General features: G+C 39.6%; 1 protein-coding gene across 4 annotated transcripts in view; it reads right to left on the minus strand.

Annotated features, from left to right (window-relative positions):
- Nucleotides 1-23,592, minus strand: part of SORCS2 (sortilin related VPS10 domain containing receptor 2) — a 530,032-nt gene that overhangs the window by 93,918 nt on the left and 412,522 nt on the right. For all 4 annotated transcript variants that reach the window (XM_071753437.1, XM_071753435.1, XM_071753436.1 and 1 more), the window contains exons 4-5: nt 8,237-8,401; nt 5,603-5,676 (exon numbers count right to left, since the gene is read on the minus strand). In XM_071753437.1, the coding sequence (XP_071609538.1) occupies nt 5,603-5,676; nt 8,237-8,401 (239 nt within the window). The remainder of the gene's footprint in view (nt 1-5,602; nt 5,677-8,236; nt 8,402-23,592) is intronic.

Here is a 23,592-nt window from a genome sequence, read left to right on the forward strand (position 1 = left end):
TTATATTTGTGTGATTTTTAATAAAAACACTCTCCCTGCCACCTTTGTCCAAACAGCAGAGCTGGAGTGGTTTGTCATTGAAATGGGTTAACCTTGGCTGGCCAAAAGGTACCCAGCAAGCCACTCTATCAATCCCCCTTCTTAACAGGACAGCACACAGGGAGAAAATAAGATAAAAAGCTTGTGAGTAGAGATAAGGTCCAGCAGATTGCCCAGTTACCCTCATGGACAAACAGGAGGACTTGTGGAAGATTAATTTAATTTATTGCCAATTAATAACAGAATAGGATAGTGAGAAAAAAAAATGAACTAAAAAAACCCTTCCCCTTAACCCATACCTTCTTCCCAGGCACAGTTTCATTCCCTATTTCCCTACTTCCTCCCCTCCAGCAGTGCAGGGGGAGAGGCAGTGGGAGCTGTATCACATCTTGTCTCTGCCACTTCTTCCTCCTGAGGGGGAGGACTCTTCACACTCTTCCTCTGCTCCAGGATGGAGTCCCTCCCATGGCAGACAAATCCTCCACACACTTCCCCAACCTTAGTCCTTCTCACAGACTGCAGTTCTTTATGAACTCTTTATGAACTGCTCCACATGGGTCATTTCCAAGGGGTGCAGCCCTTCAGGAACAGATTGCTCTAATGTGGGTCCCCCAGAGGGTCAGCAGTCCTGCCAGCAAACCTGCCCCAGCAAGGGCTCCTCTCTCCACAACCTCTACAAGTTCTACCAGGAGCCTGCTCCTGCTTGGGCTCTCCATAGGGATGCAGCCTCCTTCTTCAGGGAGATCCACCTGCTCCAGTATGGGGTCCTCCACAGGCTACAGGTAGATTATCTGCTCCACCATGGACCTGTATGGGCTGCAGGGGAACAGCCTGGCTCACCACAGGCTGCAGGGAAATCTCTGCTCCAGCCCCTGGAACACCACCACCACCTCCTCCTCCTCCTCCTCCTGCTCCTTCACTGACCTTAGTGTCCACAGGGCTGTTTTTCTCACATTTTTCTATCACAGATGTTGTGAGCAGCTTTTTTTACCCTCTAGTAAATATGTAAGCAGAGGTGCCACGAGCGTCACTCACAGGCTCAGCTGTGACCCATGGTGGGTCTGTCTTGGAAACAGCTGGAACTGGCTTTGCCTGACATGGGGGCAAGCTCCTGGTCTCTTCTCAAAGAAACCCTGAACACCCCTGTGACCAAACCTGGCCACAAAAGCCACTCAGATAGAAACAGAAACAAATACTATCCCAAGTGATTAAGTTAAACATAAGAATGACTGCCCACACAGACTCTTGGCTTACCACACAAGAGCCTTTCACACAAAATTAAACATTTAATGCTCAATGAAATCCTCTTTGCATTTCTTTCTCCTTCAGGGCATAACATGACTGAAACCCCCTCTTGCGCCTGACACTTGAATAGCCAGGAACCGGCTACACCTGACACCAATGACTATGGCTTTGATTGATTACTCTGCTAGGATTTCATTATGAGAAAAGAACTTTGGTCTCCTGACAACTGTTCTACCCAAATAAACTCATCATTTTTTATTTTTAATTTGTCACTTCTCATGAAAATGGAGAAGCTATAGCTAAAAATAAGAGAAACAGATATGCATAGCAGAGGATCCACATACCCAAGTGAGTCAAGGATAAAGCATTACTAAGCCTATAGACAGTCATAAAGAAAATGTGCCTAATTCTCTGGTAATTACTGATTCATGACTTTCTATCCTGGGGTATTTTTGTGCTGCTGTAGACAGCTGATTCACAACCTGTTCCTCACTTACGTATTACTAAGCTCTATTTTGAGAAATCAAAAGAAACTTAACTGGTGAATATGCCCTGGGGACTAAAAATAGCAGCAGAGCCAGAGGAATCTCAAACTGCAGTACTCTATCTTCTTCTCAAGGATTGCCACATAATACTTTTTTTTTCTTTTTTTTTTTAACGGGTTTGATATATAAAACCAATTATATACCATGTCATGTGTGGGTATTTAATGTTTGACTGGCATAGGCCATATTCTATTTCTAAATCAAACTCTTTGCATTCCCTCCAACAAATACACCAATAACTGAAAAAATTCATTGAAAAGTTGGTACTATAACATCCCTTAAAGAGAAATCATCACATTGGGGCAACACTGTATGACCAGCTACAGCTTATATGCAGCAGTAAAACTGGTAATGGTGATCAAAGTTTTTTTAATTTTACATCACAAGAATTTGTTTAAAATTAAATCTTTTCACAAATAAATAAAAAAAACCAAACAAAAAACAACAAAAAAAACCAACAACAAAAAAAAACCCAAACCACCAAACATGCAGAAACTTTTTTAGCCACTGTTTATACAGAGATTAAAAAAATATTTTCTAAAGGTTGACACAATTTTTTTTTTGTTTTGTTTTGAATTACAATGTTAGAAGAATTAAAATTACTTCTCTACTTCCAAAAGAATAAACAAAACAAAGTAGGAAAATAACAAAGGAAAATGGCTGAGAGAGGGTAAGAAAATGCCACACTTTATCACAGATGGGAAGAAACTATTCTCTATTCCTAAAATAGAGATGGTAGTAGACACTTTGAACTGATACTAGTAGTATTTCCATTAGTTCCACAATCAAGAAATACCAAATTGCATTCATTAAATCTGCAAACATACTTCAGGGATTGTCCAGAACACTTGAAAGCAACCCTCCACTTGCAGCAGGTTCTTTATATATCGCAATGTTCCAAATGATATTAGAAGTAAATTTATATTTATTTGTCTTTACTCTTATGGAAGTTTATAGACAGATCATTCGGTACTGGTGAGGAACTAAACTTCTGCTCCCAACTCCTTTCTGTTACTGACTGATAGTTCTCGGTCAGACCATAGAATGGTCAATGTATCAAAAAGGGGAAACCAAAAACCTAGTGACTATTTCTAACTGTTTTACAGACTCTTAGAATTTATTATTTTTATCTGAGAGGAACGTCACATTTAAGAACAACCATGACTTTGAAGTACTACAGAGGAATTATTCCTATGGAAGCTCCCTGCTTATGTCTAAACAATATAAGGAAGCATAGGGATTCTGATTCACAGCAAAATACAGACAATATTAAACATGAACTAGATGGCTTTAGTTCTTATATACAAAAAACCGTTGACAGACCTTTTGAGTCAGAGAAAAACTGACATATTTAAGTGATATGCTACATTTTTTGTAATTTAAATGTGCTAAATATAACTAGACTCGGGTAAGAAAACACCATTAACTAAGTCTGCAAGAGAGAAGCTTCCACTGTTGTTCCTTATCTGGTAGTGACTTTGACAGTTTTCAAACCTCATACATTCGGAAAAAAAAAATTATTAAAGACAGAGAGCCACATGTCTTCCTGATTTAGAACCCACATAATCTTTACTAAAGAAAAATTGGTTATAAATCAGATATGACTGTTCTGGCCCACTATGTTACTTCTAAATGGTTACAACCTTTCACATGGTAGTGTATTGCCTGTGAAACTACAGCTGCTGTGTAGAAGAAAGTTCTTCAATATGGCTATATTTTACAGAACCAAGTAAACAGCGTGAGGCTGATTCAGGTATTTCAACAAGAAAATGTTGAGACAAATGAGAGTAAATCAGGTGGGTGTTATTGCAAACCCACAGACTGGTTTTCTGAAAGTACAGACAGTCAGTAGGTTGCCCAAGGTTATAACCTCCCCCTTGCCCACCTTCAGCAGCAGCACAGACACCAGCACACCTTGGGACTCTCCAGGTTACATTTTGGGCAAGCAACCAATGTATCTGCAGGTATTCTAGCAGCTCTGCACACTTTTTACCCTCTACACCAGAAGTTTAAGCAGCGTGGGGGTTTGTTTGGTTTGGTTTTCCCCTGATTATAGCCAGGATGAGTGTCTACTTCAACTCAATAGAAAAGCAACTACCCGAAGAACAAGGAGGATCACAGCATGATAGCCAAACACATTACAAGTGTTGCAAATAAGATCAGATTAATCCATTTGATACTGACAACACCACAAATATTGATGAAAACCAGATAGGGCTCCACAGACGTATCACAGAATCACAGAATGTCAGGGGTTGGAAGGGACCTCTGAAGATCATTGAGTCCAATCCCCCTGCCAGAGACGGATCAAACCCAGGGCAGGTCACTCAGGAATGCATCCAGATAGGATGATGATAGGATCTCCAGAGAAGGAGACTCCACAACCTCTCTATGAAGCCTGTTCCAGGGCTCTGTAACCCTTACAGTAAAAAAATTCTTTCTCATGTTGAGGTGGACCTTCTCGTGCTCTATCTTGCTCTATCCATTACCCCTCATCCTATCACAGGGCAAGTGAGAAGAGGTTGTCCCATCCTTCTTGACACCCAGCCCTCATATATTTATACACATTAATTAGATGCCCTCTCAGTTTTCTCCCCTCCAGACTAAAAAGCCCCAGGTCTCTCAGCCTTTCTTCATAAAGCAGGTGTTCCAGTCCCTTAATCATCCTCATATCTCTCTGTTGTACTCTCACAAGTCCCTGTGGGTAATTACATAACTAAAATAAATCAGGCTCCTTCTGGAACTCAAATCAAAAGTGATTCAGGGAACAGTTGTGTCTACTATGTTAGTACTCCTAATTCAGTAACAAAAATACCAATTATTGGTTATGATACATTTATGCACAGTCCAAACTTAGGTGCTGAAGTAAAATGTGAAATTCTCTGGCTTTTTCCATAGAAGTCATAAATGCTGAGAGTGCAAACAAACCATATTTAAATATAAAATAAACTGAGAATACTAGTAAAGGATAAAATTTTGGTGTAAAAGAAGTTATACACTGTCTGAATTAATTTAATTTGTATAAAAAACCAGACACTGACTTATTCTTCAAACATATTTGCCACCTGCTTAAGTCACTTCTTAAACATTTTGAGATACTGCAAAATAAAATAATTTGATGTATGTGTGCTGCGTGAGAGGAATCTCGCTGCGGGCGCGAGCTCGGTTCGCGAACAGAGTCAGTCGAGCTAGTGCTGGTTCGGATTAGTATCAGGAGCTAACTTCGATCCGTCCGGCTCTGGAATTCTCTCAGGAAACCACCCCCTACCGAACCCGGGCATGCGCGCCTGGGCTAGCCCCAGCTGGGCACAGGCGGGGCGGGCACCGTCCGGGCACTTGCTGCCTACATATGTGTAGTCAATAAAGTCACCTTTTTCACCAGTTTCAGTAATAGTCCAATTTTTTCTATACTCCAGTTAATGGGTCTGATTCAGCCTCTCTTAAAAAAATGTTATAGATTTTTCTCTATAATAAGACTGCTCTCCTTTCTAAAGATCAATTTCACCACTAGACCAAAGAAAAATTTCTTTGGACATTACAGCTTTCTTTAAATCTTGAGCTCCACAGATACAGACCCTCTTATCTGCTGACAGTCAGCATGAACTGTGGCATGAGTAGGAATCTGCAGCAGTGCATGCAGCAACACTGCCATTCCTCATCTACAAAAGGTGCCATGTCTCATACTGTCCCTAGCAGTGTCTTTGGAAACACCTTCCTTGATGTAATACTTTTGCCATTTTTTTTTTTTATTTGGAAAATAACAGACTTCTTACCAAAAAATATGATCTTTTGAAACTCGTTCCTGCAGAAGATTCCAATTTTTCCCCAAATCAATTGATACATAAACCTACAAAAGAAAAAAGAAAAACTGTTAATGAAGTACATCTTCAAAGACAGGATCTACGTCAGTATTAAAATGCCAGACTGCACGCCAATTAAAAAAAAAAAAAAAAAATCATTATCAGGCACTATCTACAATGTTTTTCAAAGTAATAGCCTATTGTAGAGAAAATCTTTTAAAATATCATAAAAACTCCATGACAATGACTTCTTGTTTACCAGGAAAAAATTCACTGTTCATTTTGAGTCAGATTGTTTTTTAGCTCAGCATGGCTACATGGCACATGAAAAAGAACATTTTTCTTCTCCTTCCTGTTTATTGTCCAGACAAGCACAAATGTTTCCTTCATGCTTCAAGCCTTAATTCCATCAAAAATAGTTTTAAGTGAGGAATTTAATGGATTTAAAACTCTGCTAAAATAGGACCAAAAGATATTCAGGAAATGCTTAAGAGATTTGATGAGGAGAGATGCTTGCTTCCTGGATACCAGTTTGTGACCTGTGAGAAATGGTCACTCAGCAGAGAGCAGAAGATGGCCTGGAGAGGAGGTCTCCAGCTTCACCTGCCCTCTGAACAGTTCACCCCAAGTAAAAAAACCAAATGCTAATGATATGGATGGTTATCAAGAGTATACATGAAAGCTTTTTTCTCCCAGAATAAAGTCGGATATAAAATAGCTATTCAGAAATATCTCTCCTTCAGCATTTTTCTTTATAATATGTCTCTTCTAGTTAAAATAGGAAATATCTGTCAGACTTCTAAAAAGAGAGATTTAAAGTCCCCTGCTGTTGTAAGCATTTCTTATTTGATCCCATTTGCATATGATGGGTTGTCTCTTAATATCTCTAATGCAGAAAAAAAAGGCAAGTAAAATTTTTTCATTGATATGGGAATAAGGCGGCAGTTCAGTCACTGGGGGAAAGTGTCTTTTGAGGACTAGTAAGAAATGTTTTTGTTTTAAAAAGACATGTTTAATGACAAATGAAAAAACCAAACCAAACCAAACCAAAAAAACCACCCATAATTATGTATTATTATGTTTTCCTACAGAAAAATTCTAATTTTAAAAGCTAAAGGCTGAGGTAACATATCTCAGCATAAATTCTATGGATAAGTTTACTACATTTTGAGTTAGATAAAACAGTATATCCCAGCTCCTCCTCCCTTCAGGATGGCTGAGCCCTGTTCTGCTGCAGTCAGGACTCAGGTTGCTCCCTTCAGCATTCACCCAGACAAGACAGACAGAAGCGATCAAGGATCAAAAAGTCTTTGCCCTCAGAATTAAATGTGCCAATGATAGGGCTGCAGAGCCAAGCTCCTGATTTGCCTGATAACTTTGCGATCTTAGTTTGAGTATGTGGGCTAGGGACTGCTGCATCCAGTCTGTTTCATAGCAATCAGATGGGAGGGAAGGATGTGGCTTTGAATGGGTTAGATGATGTACGACAAAGAACCTAAGCTTCTCACCTCATCCAACATTTGTCACCACAGGCATTACAGAAGAGAAAACAATTGCTTCAACAATTTTTCGAAAAGGGTGGACCTGATCAGCTAGCTGTCTGCCTCAGCAGCCTTTTATAAATCTGTAAGAAACAATCATTTAATGTGCTGCCCTAACCCTGGTGTCGAAGCTACAAAGAAAGCCAAGAATTCAGAGGTCCTTGGCAAAAGGGAAAAGAGCTATTCAGAATAAGGGACAACACTGGCACATGAAAAAGGGAATATACTTTTGTCATGGATAAATTTCAGAAGAAAATGAGAGTATTCCCACCATTAGAACAGTGATGCTTGTGCAGTAGAGGCCGAAAAGACCAAAGCAAACCAAATCTTCCCCCCCTCTCCAAACCCAAATTGCCTTCCCTCACACACATTTAAGACTGCAGTCTGGGTGCTTATGAATAAACAGTTTGGTTTAGTGTAAGCCCTTGCAATCTTATTTTAAAATGAACTACACACTTACAGACTGTGTGCACACTCATCAGTGCTTAATCTAACCCACCCAGAAAAAAAAAGTTTATAATTTAACCAGATCTCTCAATGATGGTAAAAATTTACAAATCCCATGATACAAGTCCTGAATCAGAAAGTGATAACATCATAAGAGAGAATTAGCCTACATTTCTACAGATTCACTGATTCCCCAAACCCTATTCTGCTATAGGACTATGCTGTTTATTTTATATTACTTTATTTTAGATCCCATGAACAGCCTTTGGAAGCACTATTTCAGCTTCATTAACTTTCTGCTACACTATAAATTACAATGCAAATGCTTATGGTCACTTTCTGGGAAGGAGCACATTTCAGAGGTACTATCTAACACCAGTATGAAGGAGGATAAATACTGGTATCAGCTAAAATGCCAGGATTGAAATTACCAAAAACACAAAGATTTGGACACAATGACAATAAATATTTAAATGAATCTCAAAACCAGGATATTTTTCCCTTCTGGGCAACTTATATTTTGCAAAATGCAACACTAATTGGTATATCAGAACAGTTTCCTATCTCCTTAACAAAGTAATTCCTAAATTTCAGACAAATGCGGTAACTTCAAGTTTACCTTGGCTTCCTTCGTGTAAGCAAGTACTTTATCTTCTTCTTTTGGGTGAAAAATAAGAGTTTCCACAAAGAAAGTAATGGGTTGTTTCTGGAAAGTGGCTCCTTCATCCGTGCTTATGAATAGGCTTTGGTCACGGTCATTATGGGAAGAGCTCACAAGAATTATCTAAAAGACAAAAAAAGCCATAATATATTCAGGAAAACACAGCCTTATTTCTCCTGTGTAAATGTCAAATTATGTCCATACCTTACCTATCAAAATTGTGTGGACAAGAAACTCAAAAGCATCTATGAGATAACACCAGCAAGATTTTGTTAATCTTCCCAGACCAAATCTATGAAGGATAAATTCTATAACTTCTCTGGCAAATCACACCAAATTGATGATGTTCCTCCTCTGCTCAAAATATCTGCCTTAAATTTTGGTCCCTGTACAAAGTTCATGAGGCCGCATGACTCCAGACTAGCCAAAAAATAATAAATCTAGTAGTGACTAATTTTAACACACCCACATAAACACAACACTTCATGTAGTGAAGCTGCCTTTAGAAATACTAAACGTAAAAATAATCACTGCTATAGTTATATCACAAGAATGACCCAGGAAACATAATTAGCTTAAAACACTTCTCCATAGCTTCACCATTATTCTCCTCCTGACATATTTTTGATAAAATGGCAATTCAAAGAATTACAGAATTGTCACTGTTAGAAAAGATCTCCAAGATCACCACACCCAATCGTCAGTGTACTTAGATGCAGAAAAATATGCCAATCAATTATCTGCCTTTCCTTCTCTGGTCCAGATAATAACTTGATTCAAACCCAGTAGTGTTGTCACCTTCTGTGAGCCTCACATCAGGCTTTCAGCAATAAAATTCTCCCCCATAATTTAAGCAGAATTGTAGTCCTTTCAACTTCACCTTTTGCAGTTAGCTACTGTGTTACAATGTGGTTCTAAAAAGGCCAATTATCTATATATCTATTTTAATTGTCTTTCCAGAGCAAACAGGCCCAGTCTGCATTCAAAAAAGGTGCCATTATCAGCTGGTATCCCACAAATAAAATAGGGTTTTGCAAAGGCCAGCTGGGATCTATTTGGCCCACACTTCAAAAGAAATTTAAAAAAACCCAAAAAAATAAACATCAATTCAAAATATATTTAAAGTATTCATCCAGTGATGCAGAAGACACCACTGAATCCTGATCACTGTGATACAGTGACTGTAAACTGCTTACAGAGATAAATGGCACCTAGTTATGGAAACAGAATTACAATAATGTGATTCCAGAGAAAGAAAGATGTAAGACAAAATGTTACAACATTAATTTAGTGCACTTTTTTTAGAGTAAGGCTGATGTTAAAAAAATTGAACTTTCTAATGAATTACACAGATATGACAGCTGGACTGAGCTCTTACTGCAATCAGTCTTGGGGGAAAAACATGTACATTTTTAGATGCTCTAATTTGACAGGTTACTTGGACATGTACACTTGTACTTGAAGCATATTCATTGCACAGTTCCACTAATTTCTGCATAGCTTTCATCTACCTATAATAGAGCACATATTGAAGTACACTGTTGAATGAGAGAGAGAATTGCACACACACCTCAGGGTCCACAGTCCACTGCTGAAACCTGATGTGAAAGCATACATAAAGCCAAAACTGCTATTAACTGTGTGACTAGGTCAGTTAGGAGCAAAAGATAGTAGCCCATAACCCCTCTGTGATCTTTTAATTTTTTGTGATATACTTTACCTAAGACTAGGGAACTGTGTCATTAGAAAGCCTCTAATAAATGACACCTCCATAAATGCAACTTTTTATTCCTGCTGGTTGCAATGGCTTCCTGTCTCTTGGTAAACTTCCAATTGTATCTGTTTAATATATTAATATACACACACCAAGTACGCTGCTGGTGGCCTAGATATAGCATTCAAAAATACTTGTAACGCACTCATTTGGCAAGTTCCCTAAAACAGAAAGTGCTGTTGTGTGCTGCCATGTCCTTTGCTTGCATTGCACAGGGAAGCATTTATGCCCAGCACACAGGTTTGTACTTTCCTTGCCATGCTACCAACTACAACTCAAGCTCAAAATACCTAGTTTTTCTTGGAAAAAAATATTGCAGTTCCTGCGAAGGCTTGTGTCCAGGCAAATACTCATGTTTTAACCACCTAGAAACAGGTGGTCAGTAATTCCATATAGTATATTTGGATATTAGTATATTTGGATGCAGCCTTCTAGTCCAAATAATGCTTTCTGTAAATGTCATTCCTTCATTCTCTCCTGTTCGGGTTTCAAAAAATGAACACAACTAAGACAACAAATCAGTAAGGCACACATTCCAGAAGAGGCATAAGATGCACTAGTACAGAACAGTAATGTCTGGGCTACAGGACTATTGTCTTGCTTTATTTTTCTGGCCCAATAAATCCTATGCTTCCAAAAATACCAAGATATTGGCTTTGAAATAATAAAGGAGTGAGGTTTATAAATTTGGGAGTGTTTTTCACAGTTAATGAGCCTTGAGTATAGGCATGTCTGTGTTTCCTCATGGGGACACACGAACAGTTTGCAGAGAACATAATTCTAAAAGCTGAAGTCATAAGAAAAATGCTATATATAATAAAGTGCAAACATGATGTAGTATTTGCTAGTGCTGTCCTTCAAAAATATTATGTACCATTCAGAGCTAAATGTATCAGATAAAAAATAGCCCAAAGACTGTAGCACCTAAGCATATATGGCAGAGTCCCTAACTGTGTTATTCACACACACACACCGTAACTCATTTAATAAAATATTTTTGAATTTCACTCAGTGTTCTGATTTATATTTCAATAGTTTAAACTGATTATTATGTGCCAGGCATACAGATTTGCTTCCCACAGCTAACACACTGAGTGCTCAGATTTGCCTGCTGGCTAACATTACTTATTGAGGAAAATATTCCAGACCAAATATTGTACCCATATTAAATGCTTTCCATAACAAGTTTTGTTTACTTTTAAAGTGGAATAAATAGGAAAATAAATGGATTCCTGCTAGCAATTGATGAAAAGGTGCAACATACTATCTGGAGACCTGACTAACAATGACTGCCAAGGGTTTTAACTCAAAATAAACAACTACTTGCTTAAATAATTGTGTATTCAAAAATCAGGAGAGATTTTAATCACATCTATATTTCACTTAAGCTTCTTTTAAACAACTTTTTAAAAGGCATTTTTCTATCCTGTGAGACTCATATTTTTTTAGCAAATTGTAACTTTAGATTATGCTGTTAATCCCTGACTTAATCTCCCATCAGCTAAATAAACCACAATAACAAATGTGTGTACATTTGTGGGAAAAAATCCGCGGAGGCTTAAAGGACGACACGCAGTCACCAATATGGTTAAAGTGAAGTCGTTTATTAACAGTGGACACTCGCTTTATATAGAGCCTTTGTTTATATAACGATATCTTGCAGGTGGCTATATATCTTGGACACAAATTCTGTTCTCACAGAACTTCTGCTGGCTACCTCATTATCCTGTTATTCTTCTTTTCTGCTGCCAGTTCCCTTATCTTTTTCCCATAGCTCATCTTTCAGTAACCTTGCAACTGGGTCTCAAGGCCCTTAGTTTACTCTAACTAAAACTAAAGAGTGAGGAAAACAGACACATGTCTGTTTTCTTCCAGACAGTTTCCCAACATACATTCAGATCAGATGTTACCCTACAACTTCTGATAGTTAAGCATAAATAAAAGAATATTTCAAGGAGATAAACTGTCCAATGGATTGCAGAGAAAATGAATGAAATTAGAATACGCTATAAAACAACAGGGAGGAAAGAAAAAATATATAATAAAAAAGATAAATACTACATCATGCTAACACATAAATTAAAGCATTCTAAAACCAAAGAAAAGCTAAAATTTTCCTAATTTCAGGAAAAGCTAGTGAGGCAGGAGGTGATATAAAAGCCAAATAAATCTGAAAATAACATAATTAAATCCATTTATTTAGCCTCTCAGGATTTATTGGCCAATGTGCATGTCTAACCATTCCCTCTGCTCTGTGGAATCACAATCTGGGCCTCAAAGGATAAAAATACTCTGACATCTTAGACTACAGTAGCCTGCACTACTACTTCTTCCCACTTTTACTGTGAAGACTTGGAATAATCATAACAATTACTAGAGAGTCTTAACTATAGATTTGGCAGCAATTCAAAGCTATGCTGTAATTTCAAGTGGCAATAAACACAGGATACTAACATGCATCATTTGCATTGTGTCTGAAATATAAGCCCCTTCCCCACAGTTTAGGTCCAATAAAAATGGAAACTCAAGATAAATTTGATCTTAATCAGCACTTTTTGTAAAAGAAGGCAATCTTCTAACATATTAAAATTGCAGTCTCTCAGCTTCAGCAACTGATCTTAATTTTAATTCTCACTTTTATTTTCCTTTCCATTTCTCTAGTATTAAATAGGGGGAAAAAAAAAAAGAAAAAAAAGTCAAACCTTCTATCATGAAGAAATTTCTAGACTCACAGCATCTGACTTGCCACAAGAGAGTTCTGCAGTAAGTGATGAGAGAGATGTGACACCATTTTTTAACTCTGTAATCCTGGGCATGGTCAGAAATCAGGATGGCTCATATTACTGGGCACCCTAGACTGACCCTGAGTGATGAAGCTTCCTTTGAGCTATGAAAGAAAACAAAATATAGAAACTTGCTTTATGCACACATAAGTCATGCACTGAGAAGCCATGCCCAGGAAGCACCTATACCTCTTCAGTCTTCTCCAGTGGACACAGAAGCGTGGGAACTGAATCCTAAAGAGTGATGGACTCCCCCAGAAAAAGCCTTAATGATTCAACTAATTTTAAAGTTATGAACCATCTTCACTAAGGCCAATTAACTTCCATTAAGAACATGTAATTTTAATGCCTAGATGAAGGTTCTAAGCTAAATTGGAGAGAAAACTACTGGGCATAAGGCAGTGCCAAACTCCTGGGGATATCATCTCATAAACCTGCACACCTATGTGACTTTTGATGATATTCTTTGTGGCAATAGTGTCAATCTTGGGGCAGTACCCACAGAGCGTCACAGCACTGCAGTCACACCCTAAACATTTTTCAGATAAAGTAACTAACTCAGCTGTTTTTCTTGGTTTTACATTTTACTCTATGTTTTATTAGGTATGCTTGGCTGATACAGAAATTACTCCAGCTCTTGGTTCCAATTATAAATGAGATGTGGCTTCTCAGATGGCATTCATAAAACACATGAAATGGACTTCCAATGGTTATGGTTTCTACCCTTGAAGGTATTAATACATTTTAACACAAGAGTGGAAAAGCTGTAGTGAAATATAGTCCTTTTACTCTCGTAATGGTAAAAACAGTATCTAAAGAGCAGCCCAGGGTAATTCCAAGCAGATGGTAAAATAAATACTCACCAAGTAACAGTTTAAATTTGTATGTATTCCCTGAAAGTTGCACCCAAAAATGTTAGTAATTAGTGAATCTAATCACCAATGAATCACTGAAAATTAACAAGAGCTAGAAAATCAGCTTGTGTCTGCAACTGAACTGGTTAAGTTACTACACTGATGGAATGCACACACACATGAATGTACATAGACACCAGAACAGCATGGTATTTTTCAAGGTATGCATCCACAGATTCTTCTAGAATTTGTATTTACTTTCTCTTGTCCTGAAGAGCCCCTTCCAAGCTGTCATACAGATGCTTTTTCCAAGTAGTTTCTCTGAGTATCATCACAGGTGGGAATGCTGAGGATGGCTCCCAAGAAAAATCTGCTACACTGATAAGTCTCAGGACAAAGCCAAAGGCAATATGAGGCAATGCTGGTGGAGCTAATGGAAAGCATGCATTACAGTTTCAAATTCCTTGTCTTGTGGTCAGCTCATTAATCATCTGGTATATCACAACAGAAGCTGTAATATTATTTATCTAGTAGCAGCAACACAATAGGCACTTTAGGATTTGGAGTGAATGTTAAGAGATTAGGATTTTAAAATGAGCTGATTACCAAGTAGAGCAGTTGGTAACACACAAAGCACACTAAAGGGAATGACCTTCAGAATGAGCACCTTAACAGGAAAACGTGTTCAGAGCAACTGGATGGATACCAACTGGCCTATAATGTAACTAGGGAAGCCTGAAAAGAGTAAAATGAGACAGTGTTGAAATATTTGGATTTTCTCTAGGTCATGTACTACAGTGGAAGCGATTTTAAGGGTGGATACATACCATAATAATGAATGCCTATAGAGAAGCAGCTACAAAAGTTCTGACTGATGTCAATGACCAGCCTGGAAATTCTGCCTTGTGCTACTTGGCAGCCTGTATAAATCTAAGTCTGCCAGATCTCTGTAACTGAACTGAACTAAAAGATGATGACTTGGCCAGCTCTCTGGGGGATACCAATTAAAGATCAATTCTTCAGTCTTCTTATTTAGTGAAGTGTTGGGTAGGATGAGCAAGCTGATTGTTACTTTGTCCGCCACAGGAATATATCTCATCTATCTATACCCTCCTGCTGAAACCAAAAAATTGTTGCCACTCACCACCTAGTGTGCCAAGCTGAATTTTTATGAAGAATGCTCTGTTTAAAAACATTTTAGAGCAGTAACTTCTGCTGCCAGCCCAAGAATTCTGAAAAACTGGCACACAATAAGCAATTTGGTATTGCTGCAATATACTGAGAGAAGTTTGAATATGCCAAAGATCACAGCAGAGGGAGAGGGCAAACAGTACTTGACATCTTCATGAACAGTCCTTTCTTTAACAGCTGATTTTTCTTGTGTTATTTGCACCAATCAAGGAGAGCTAAGACACTCATACATTGCTTATCCTCTGCAGATTACATTGGTACTGTTATGAGCAAGTAGTTAATTGTAAGGAATATCTTCAGCATATCCATTGGAACTCTTAGCACAGGCTGAGCTTCCACAGGGAGGAACATAAGCTGTATTAGGTACCTAAGATTGACATAAAGGAATGTTGTTTCTTACAGATACTACTTTTCTGTCTCTTTGTTTAAAGTGAAAACAGAAGAGTCCTTAGCCTGGCTACTGATAATTCTTCAGCAAAAAGGGATCATTTCATGTATCCTTTGTCCAGTTCCTACACCTAAAAGGAGCAAAACAATATTGAGATGTTTTGTGGGATGACCATCATACTGATATATTTATATATTCAAATGGTTTCATTTAAAACTCTGTGCTCCAACACACCAAGAATGAAATCAGATCAGCTCTCCCAGTAAACTTGGCATCAGCAGTTTGAGTGAGGAACAGAACTGGGGTAGGCATAGAGTCAACTCTTGTCACAGCAGGGGAATGTTCTCTCACCAGGTTTTATATTGCCTATAAAATTAGTACATCTTGTAGAGAAAACCACAAGTCCTCAGGTGTCACTGATAATGAACTGGGAGCTTAAGCCCAGGTGTGCCCACTAATTAGGGCCTGCCCCAGCCGGAAATGGGCGGGGCTGAAGGGCTAGGTAAAAGGCATGCTCCCAGAAGCAGAGTCAGAAGCAGATGAAGATGCCTGAGGAGAGGAACAGCAGGAAAGAGCTCCCGGAGAAAGAAGGCTTGCCGCAACATCTGGTGGAGAATGCGGGCAACAAGAGCAAGCCGTAAATGCTGAGGTAAAAAAGAAGCTCTACACGACCACGTTGGTGCGGGAAGCTCTACAAAGCCTGGCTTAAATGCGAAAGGCGGTAAAAAGAGCTTCGAAATACGCAACCACGTCAGATGGAGACACCACAGTGGTGCGGGATGCTCTAGAAAAGAGCTCCAAAAACGCAACCATGGGAACAAGCTCCACAAGGCCAGGCTTAAATGCGGAAGGCGGTGTGTAGAAGCTCAAAAATAGAAGCCCAGCACGGCAAGATACAACAGCCCGGTATGGCGAGCCAGGCGGGAGAGAAGAATGAGGCTCGAAAGGCGCAGCAGTTTGGCGCGCGGAACTCAAGACCGAGGAATGCTGAAGCCAAAGCGGAGCTCTGAGTGCGCATCAAGTCAGTGCGGCCCCTGAAACGGAGTCTCCCAGGGACACACGACAACGCGGTCCTGAAACGGAGCCTCCCAGGGACACACAACGCGGTCCTGAAACGGAGCCCCCAGGGACACGCGACAGTGCGGTCCTGAAAACGGGGCCCTAGGGACACGCGATAAGACTGGTGCGCCGAATGCTCGGAGAAGTCTCTGCATGGCCAGGCATTCCGAGGTGGCGAGTACCAGCGAAAGCTGAGCTGGTGCTCATGAGACCTCATCTCCTGCTGATAATAAAGACCAAAGCAAAAAGGCCGGTAAGAGCCTGAACTTTCCCTCCATAAAGGCTAAGAGAAAAAATATATATTTATTGAAAAATAATGAAAATAATTAAACGTTTATCCGGCGCCCCCTCGATGCTCTTAGCTGACTGTCCTGTGGGGCCCGAAGCGTTTATATATTTATTGAAAAATGTTTATCCGGCGCCCCCTCGATGCTCTTAGCTGAGTGTCCCGCGGGGCCCGAAGCGTCTACTTTATAAATTATTGTAAAAATGTTTGTAAATTATTAAGAATATAAGGCCGTAAAAATGTTTGTAAATTATTATGTGAAATGAAATATTTGTAAGTTATTGTAATGAAATGTTTGAATGAAATGTTTGAAAAGGCCTATTGAAAAAATGAAGTTTATTTTTTTTTTTCAACAAACAACAAAAAGGGGGGAAATGTAGAGAAAACCACAAGTCCTCAGGTGTCACTGATAATGAACTGGGAGCTTAAGCCCAGGTGTGCCCACTAATTAGGGCCTGCCCCAGCCGGAAATGGGCGGGGCTGAAGGGCTAGGTAAAAGGCATGCTCCCAGAAGCAGAGTCAGAAGCAGATGAAGACGCCTGAGGAGAGGAACAGCAGGAAAGAGCTCCCGGAGAAAGAAGGCTTGCCGCAACAACATCTTGTGTGACTTGAAGAAAAAAAAAAAGGGGGGGGGAGGGGGAGCTGGATTGCACAGAAGAAATGAGCAAGTTTGCAAGTTTAATTCTTTCTCATCAACATCTCCATACATTTCAGGATTTCCCAGACACAAGACACACACTGATCTTTTTAACTTTGGCATTTGTAGACTAAATTATTCAATAAATTATTTTGCAGACCTCTAATAATCCTGCAAATATTTTCTGTCTGAAAACATTACAGAGCAAAAATATAAAACAATGCTTCCTAAACAGGAAAAGGGATGCACAACAGACAACTGCATGTATGTGTTGATCTAATTAAATGAAGAAACAGGTCAAACCATTCCTAGTTGCCAGACATTCGTTTGTCAGCAGCAAAAAATTGCACTAAGCTCAAAGAAAAATTGCATGGATGGTAATTAGTGGACAGAGAGAAAATAAGATGAAAGGCAGTTATGGTGGTTAAAAGTATCAGTCATACGGGACCCATCAAAGACCACATCAAGGACCTCAGTGGCTTGTGTAATAGGTAATATACTCATCTGCCTTAAAAACAATACTGGTGTGGCTTTTCATCTATTATGAAACACAGTTCTGTAATAAGGCTGCATAACAATTTTCTGGGGAGACTGGAAAGGCAAGTTCTCAAAATATTCCTCACTTTGCACAAACTGTGCCCTCCAATCCCAAACACTTAATAGGGTCCTGGTGTTCTCACAGTCAAAGATCATCCCATAGTGTTCCCAAGATATCCCCAATGTCGGCTGCAGCATCGACTTCAAGCATCTCTATTCCTCTCTCTCCCAATTCCTCAGAGCACTTCTTAAGGAGATCAGTGCACTTAATGACTCTATAACAAATCATAAAGAATAAGTAGCATTTTCCAAACTTAGAGATGTGTGTTTATAAATCTGTGTGTGTGTGTGTATACATCTGCAAATACATGCAGGCACATGCAACCAAATGGGCTTCATCCTGAGTTGCTGAGGCAGCTGGCTAAAGTAATTTAAACCTTTGAAAGACTCTGGTGACTGGGACAGGTTCCTGAAGACTGGAAAACAGTAAAAATCTTGGCAATCTTAGCATCATCTGCAAAGTCGCCCAGATGTGCCTTGCACTGTAGTTTGCATTTTTCTGTTCCCATTTCTCCAGGGGTAGGTGGCACTACAAAGTGAGTCACTGAAGTGCTCACCCTTCACGGAAGCACCTGATTCCTTTTGGGAACTGTAGGTGCTCCTCTTAATGGAGGTCTGGGCATAGTTAAAGATTGAACAGCTCTTCTCTCTTAAACCACATGGGAAAATACAAATCTGGGGGAGAGAGCTGCATTGAGCAAGTCTTTCATACATCAAGCACAACTGATTATGTGGTTTTGAAGGGGAAAATAGAAGAAGGAGAAGAAAGGGAGACAGAGAAGCAGAAGCAAGCCCTGGCAAACCAGTAATTATTTTTCACTTGAATTTGGCCGTACCTATTATGTAGGCTACAAAGCTTAATTATAAAAGCTCTTGCTATTGAAATATTTCCTCTTATCTTTGATATCCAGTCCATTTGGACTGGAAAAAAGCTCTTGAAAAGCAGAAAGGAAATGTCTTTTAAAGTAATTCTTGGTCCCATTAGGGTGAATCTCATTAATAGAAAACTGACTTCACCAAAGAATAGAGCGTTTCTATTCAGAGGCATGCAGTACTACTGTGTCTGATTCTAGCAGCACTGTAGATAATAAACCTTTCTCCATCAGGGATTAGATTTTTGCAGTTGTAAAGTACCCATTTTATATTGAGGTAGTGTTTCAGTAAATGCACATACCTGGTAACTCATTATGCTAGTTGTCCAGGTGTACTTGGAATGGGTGTTGATTAATGCTTTTGAAAGATAATGTATAAACCATTTTTTTTTTCTATTCAAAAGCATCATTTGGGCATAACTAAAATATATTGCTGAAAACTACTCTGAGAAGATTTACCAAGCTGATTTCTAAGGCCCCTAAGGGAATTAGAGGGAGATGATATTCCTTCTGGGCCTGTTTCACCTTATGCATGTAGGTAGAAAATATTTGTTGGGACAGAGACAATGACTTTGTGGATGAGCTGTTAGAGCACTCATATGTGTTGTTGCAGGAACAGCTCCTGGTATCTTCCCAGGTGAATGCTGTGATTACCAACCCTCAGCCAATTCCATACGTATTCTCATATATACAAGAGAGAAAAGGAGGCATGTCATCAAACCAAGACAGCAACAGAAACTGGGTACTTTTGCTCATTTGCTAGAGTGGTAAAATTTATGGGCAAGGGTTATTGTTCATATGTTTATTTCCAAGCATGTTATTTTGGCTTTTTCTGTACATTTTAATGAAAAGTTGAAAAGCTAATAAGAAAGTAAATTAAATAAATGCACAAACTTTTCTATTAATCCTCTTTCTCTCACTTTCGCTAACATTTAATCCTCATGAAAAGTTTGCAATTAATCCAGGGGATTTTTTTTTTTAAACATAATATTTTGGTGAAAACGAGAAGTTGGAGAGCTCAGATCCTGGGAGTATGTTTACAAACATACAAGGCATCTAGGAAGATTTCAGAAGCTTTCTCTCTTGGCAAGAATATGGCTAGAGCTACAGCTATGAATTATGGCTGATCCTGATAAGGAAAATCCAGGTGACATAATTTTTTTTTTTTCCTTCTGAGCCAGCCAGCCACGCAGATGTCTAAAAACATGACATGGAAGTTAGTCCCAATTCTGTTCTCAGTCAGCAGGAACTCTGCTGCAAACTGACCATTTTGTGGATCCTGGGACTGACTCCATCCAAATCAGAATCCAAGCAAAACATTAGTCTTACCATCAGGTTGACACAAGATTTTCTGTTAGCTCTTGAGGCTGCAACAGACATTTCTTATGAGACTTTACATATTTCACAGTTCCTCTACATTCAGTAGCAATACCAACAGGATGGGAAAAAAAATATGTATGTGGCTTTAAAAGGGAAATGGAGGAACTACAATAACAGAAATTCAAGAACAGGAACAAAATATTGAGGAAGACAGGAACAACTGCTTTTCAACAAAGAAAGGAAAAAAACCTACCTGGACATTCTCCCCTAAATCTCTGTACTGTTCATATTTTTATATTCATTCACAGAAAGTGCCAGTTACATAGAAATCTCTACATGTCTCAGGCATTTTAGAAGGAGGTTTCTGGAAACAGCCACATATGAACAAAATGCATTTTAACAGTAAATAAATGACTTCTCTCACCTCAGCCCACAGTGCTGCCAATGAAATAAGTATTAATCATGAAACGATATTCAAATTAATATTAGTTGTTCTTATGAAAAAAAAAATACCTATTATAATGTAACTTCAAGCTTTCAGTTTAAAGTATCATTCACTTTCAGTGACTGAATAATACATTATTATTAATAATAAATCATCCCTTACTGTATTTTAAGACCACACTATACTGATGCTTTCCAGTGTTGAATTAGAATATAGATCATTGACTTGGACACTGAATGTTTTTACAGGCTTTTTCTTTCTTTCCTTCCTTTCAAATGAATATGTTCTTTATTCCTAGGTAAGAACTTCTGTTTTCCCCTCTCCTTCACCGGTGTTCCTCAGATCATCTCCTGTGCTAAGGGACAGACTATGTGAATACTGGGAGTTATTTGTCCAGTGTAACTCCTAGAATGCCTAAGAGAATGGCATAATACAAATATAGGTAGGAAGGGATTTCCACAGGTGATCTAGTCCAACCTCCTCCTCCAAGCAGGCCAAGTAGAGCAGGACCATACACCCTCCAGACCTGAATAGCTCTAAGGATGGAAATCCCAGAGTCTGGATGGCCTGTTTCAGTGTTCAACCACCCTCATCATAACAAATGGTTTCCTCGTAAGCCCTTAGATTTTCCCATGCTCTGGCTGGTGTCACTGGCTCTACCTCTAGTTCCCACCACTGAGAAGTGCCTGACATGTACATTCTGGTTTTAGACAGCAGAAAGATCTCCTGAGTCTCATTAGGTTGAACAAGCACAGTTCCCTCAGCCACACCTTGTGCCCGAGCTCTGGATCTTGCTACATGCCCTCCCCCTGGGATGTCTTTACTGGCATTGAAAGACTTATTCCAGATGCAGCTCCAAATACCCTACAGAAGGGAAAAGGATCACTTCCCTGTACCCCATGACTACACTCTTACTAAGACTACATGGCTGGGTTCCTTTGCTGCAAAGGGACACTGCTCCTCCCTTGGGAGCAAAATGAGGAACTCCAGATCATCCCTGCACACCTGCTTTCTAGCCCATCAGCCCCATTCATACAGTTGCTGGAATTGCTCCATCCTAGATGGAGGATTTTTTTTTTGGTATTTGCCTTTCTTAAACGTTTCGTGTTTCCTGCCAGCTCATTTCCCCAACCAACCCAGTAAATGTGACTCTGAAAGTACCATTCTGAAAAAAAGTAGATGGAATACCTAAGAATGGCTATTTTCTCAACAACAGCCACCTCCCTGTCACCTATAAATGCTGCTCCCAATAGAACCAATAGCAAAGGGCAAGCTGTGAAGCTATGAAGATTAGATTGCCCTCTGAACTTTTTGGAATCATCTAGTTGTTTTGGTTGAAAAACAACTTTGAGATCATTAAGTCCAATATTAGCATAGCAGTTCCAAGTTTTGTTTGGGTTTTTTGTTTGGTTTTGTTTTGTTTTGTTTTTTCCTGTTGAGCCCTGCAAACAACAGTGTATTTTCTTATGTTTATAAAATCCTTCCCAGTGTAACTTCACAGGACACCTCATCCTTCACCTCTTCTGTTTTAATCCACAGCAGACCTGGACCACAGCTAGCTGCTGATAAAAAGCATAAGATTTATGGCCTTTCATATCAAGGTTTTTGAGTTAATTCTCCTAAAAACTTGTAAGCACCACAGAATTCACTGTATCACCACTGCACAGCTGGGTGGAGGCTGGGGAGTGTGTTATCCATAAAAGATGACACACAAATAGACCAAACTAAAAAAACCACAAACCACTACGAGTTATGAAGAGTCTCTTTCACATAATTAAAAGTTAATTAAAAACTAACAGTATAATCTTTATTGAGAAAAAATGGCCTTTTTGTCATTTCTGCAAGTAAGTTTCCTGAAAGAAGCACTCATCTGAGGCTGTAGCCCATTCCAGCAAAGCAAATAGAAATCACACAATAATTAAGAACACATCCCAGGTGGCATACTAATTTACTAAAAATTCTTGATAAATTATGTAGTGAAATGAGGCAACCAGGTGCCACTAATTGCCAGGTAGTGGGCATGAGCTTGTGCTTAAGCCAACCTGTGCCTGATTAGGGTGGGCCCCTACTGCGCATGAGCAGGATTAGGGGGCCAATAAAGCTCACACCTGAGGAAGCCAGGGGGGAGATTAGTCACTTTTGGAGCAATAGCACTGATCCAGGCTAGTCAGCCCTGAGGGCAATAGACTCAGAACACTATTTGTGAGTTTCTGCTGGAACACCTGGTTGGAGCTTGGAGTGCCGTGCCCTAAAAGAGGTTCGTCTTGCTACATATGGTGGAGAATGCAGGCATAGACCTCGATCTAGCCTGTGCTCAGATGAATCAGAAGGAAGGGAGCTAGTCCGGTGCAAACTAGCATTAGCAGAAAACCCTAGGAGTCGGGTAAGAAAATCCCCCACCTTTCCTTCTCTACCACTGACTGACCAAGAAAAAAAAAAAAAAAAAAGATGGGATGGTCAGAAAGCACCCTTGTTAATGAGAAGCTGGTGACACAGGCGAAGGACCAAGAACTCTTCTCCTCCCCATCCTCTGTGGCTGCATGGGAACTTTGGCAGGAGGTCAGTGACCTGTTGGGAAGCATCCATACTCAAGAAATAAATAAAAACATAACCGGATTAGGCGGTACATGGGGAGTGGTGATCAATGCCCTAAAAGAAATAAAAGCCGAGGTGGAAGCTTGACGTTCCCCAACGATATGCCAAATGTATGTGGCATGGGCACTCTCGCTGATCCGAAAAGAAATGCTGGACACACTAATCTACCACTATACGGACGACATACTGCTTTGCCAGAAAGCCCCGTTCCCCGACAACATTAGTCAGATACTGACTGATCAACTGGAGACAAAAGGATTAATTGTAGCTCCTGGAAAAGTGCAAACACAATCGCCCTGGAGCTACCTAGGGTGGCAAGTCACTCACGCCATGGTGAGACCACAAAAACTAGAAGTGATCAGTTCGATCAAAACATTGAATGACCCCCAAAAGCTAGTGGGCGAGCTTCAATGGGTACAACCCATTATAGGTCTCACCAACGCAGATATCCACCCCTTTTTATCACTATTATGGGGCACGCAACCAGGTGCATTAGTGGACTGGACCGATAAC

Source organism: Heliangelus exortis, chromosome 10, assembly GCF_036169615.1.
Source record: "Heliangelus exortis chromosome 10, bHelExo1.hap1, whole genome shotgun sequence".
Taxonomy (NCBI): domain Eukaryota; kingdom Metazoa; phylum Chordata; class Aves; order Apodiformes; family Trochilidae; genus Heliangelus; species Heliangelus exortis.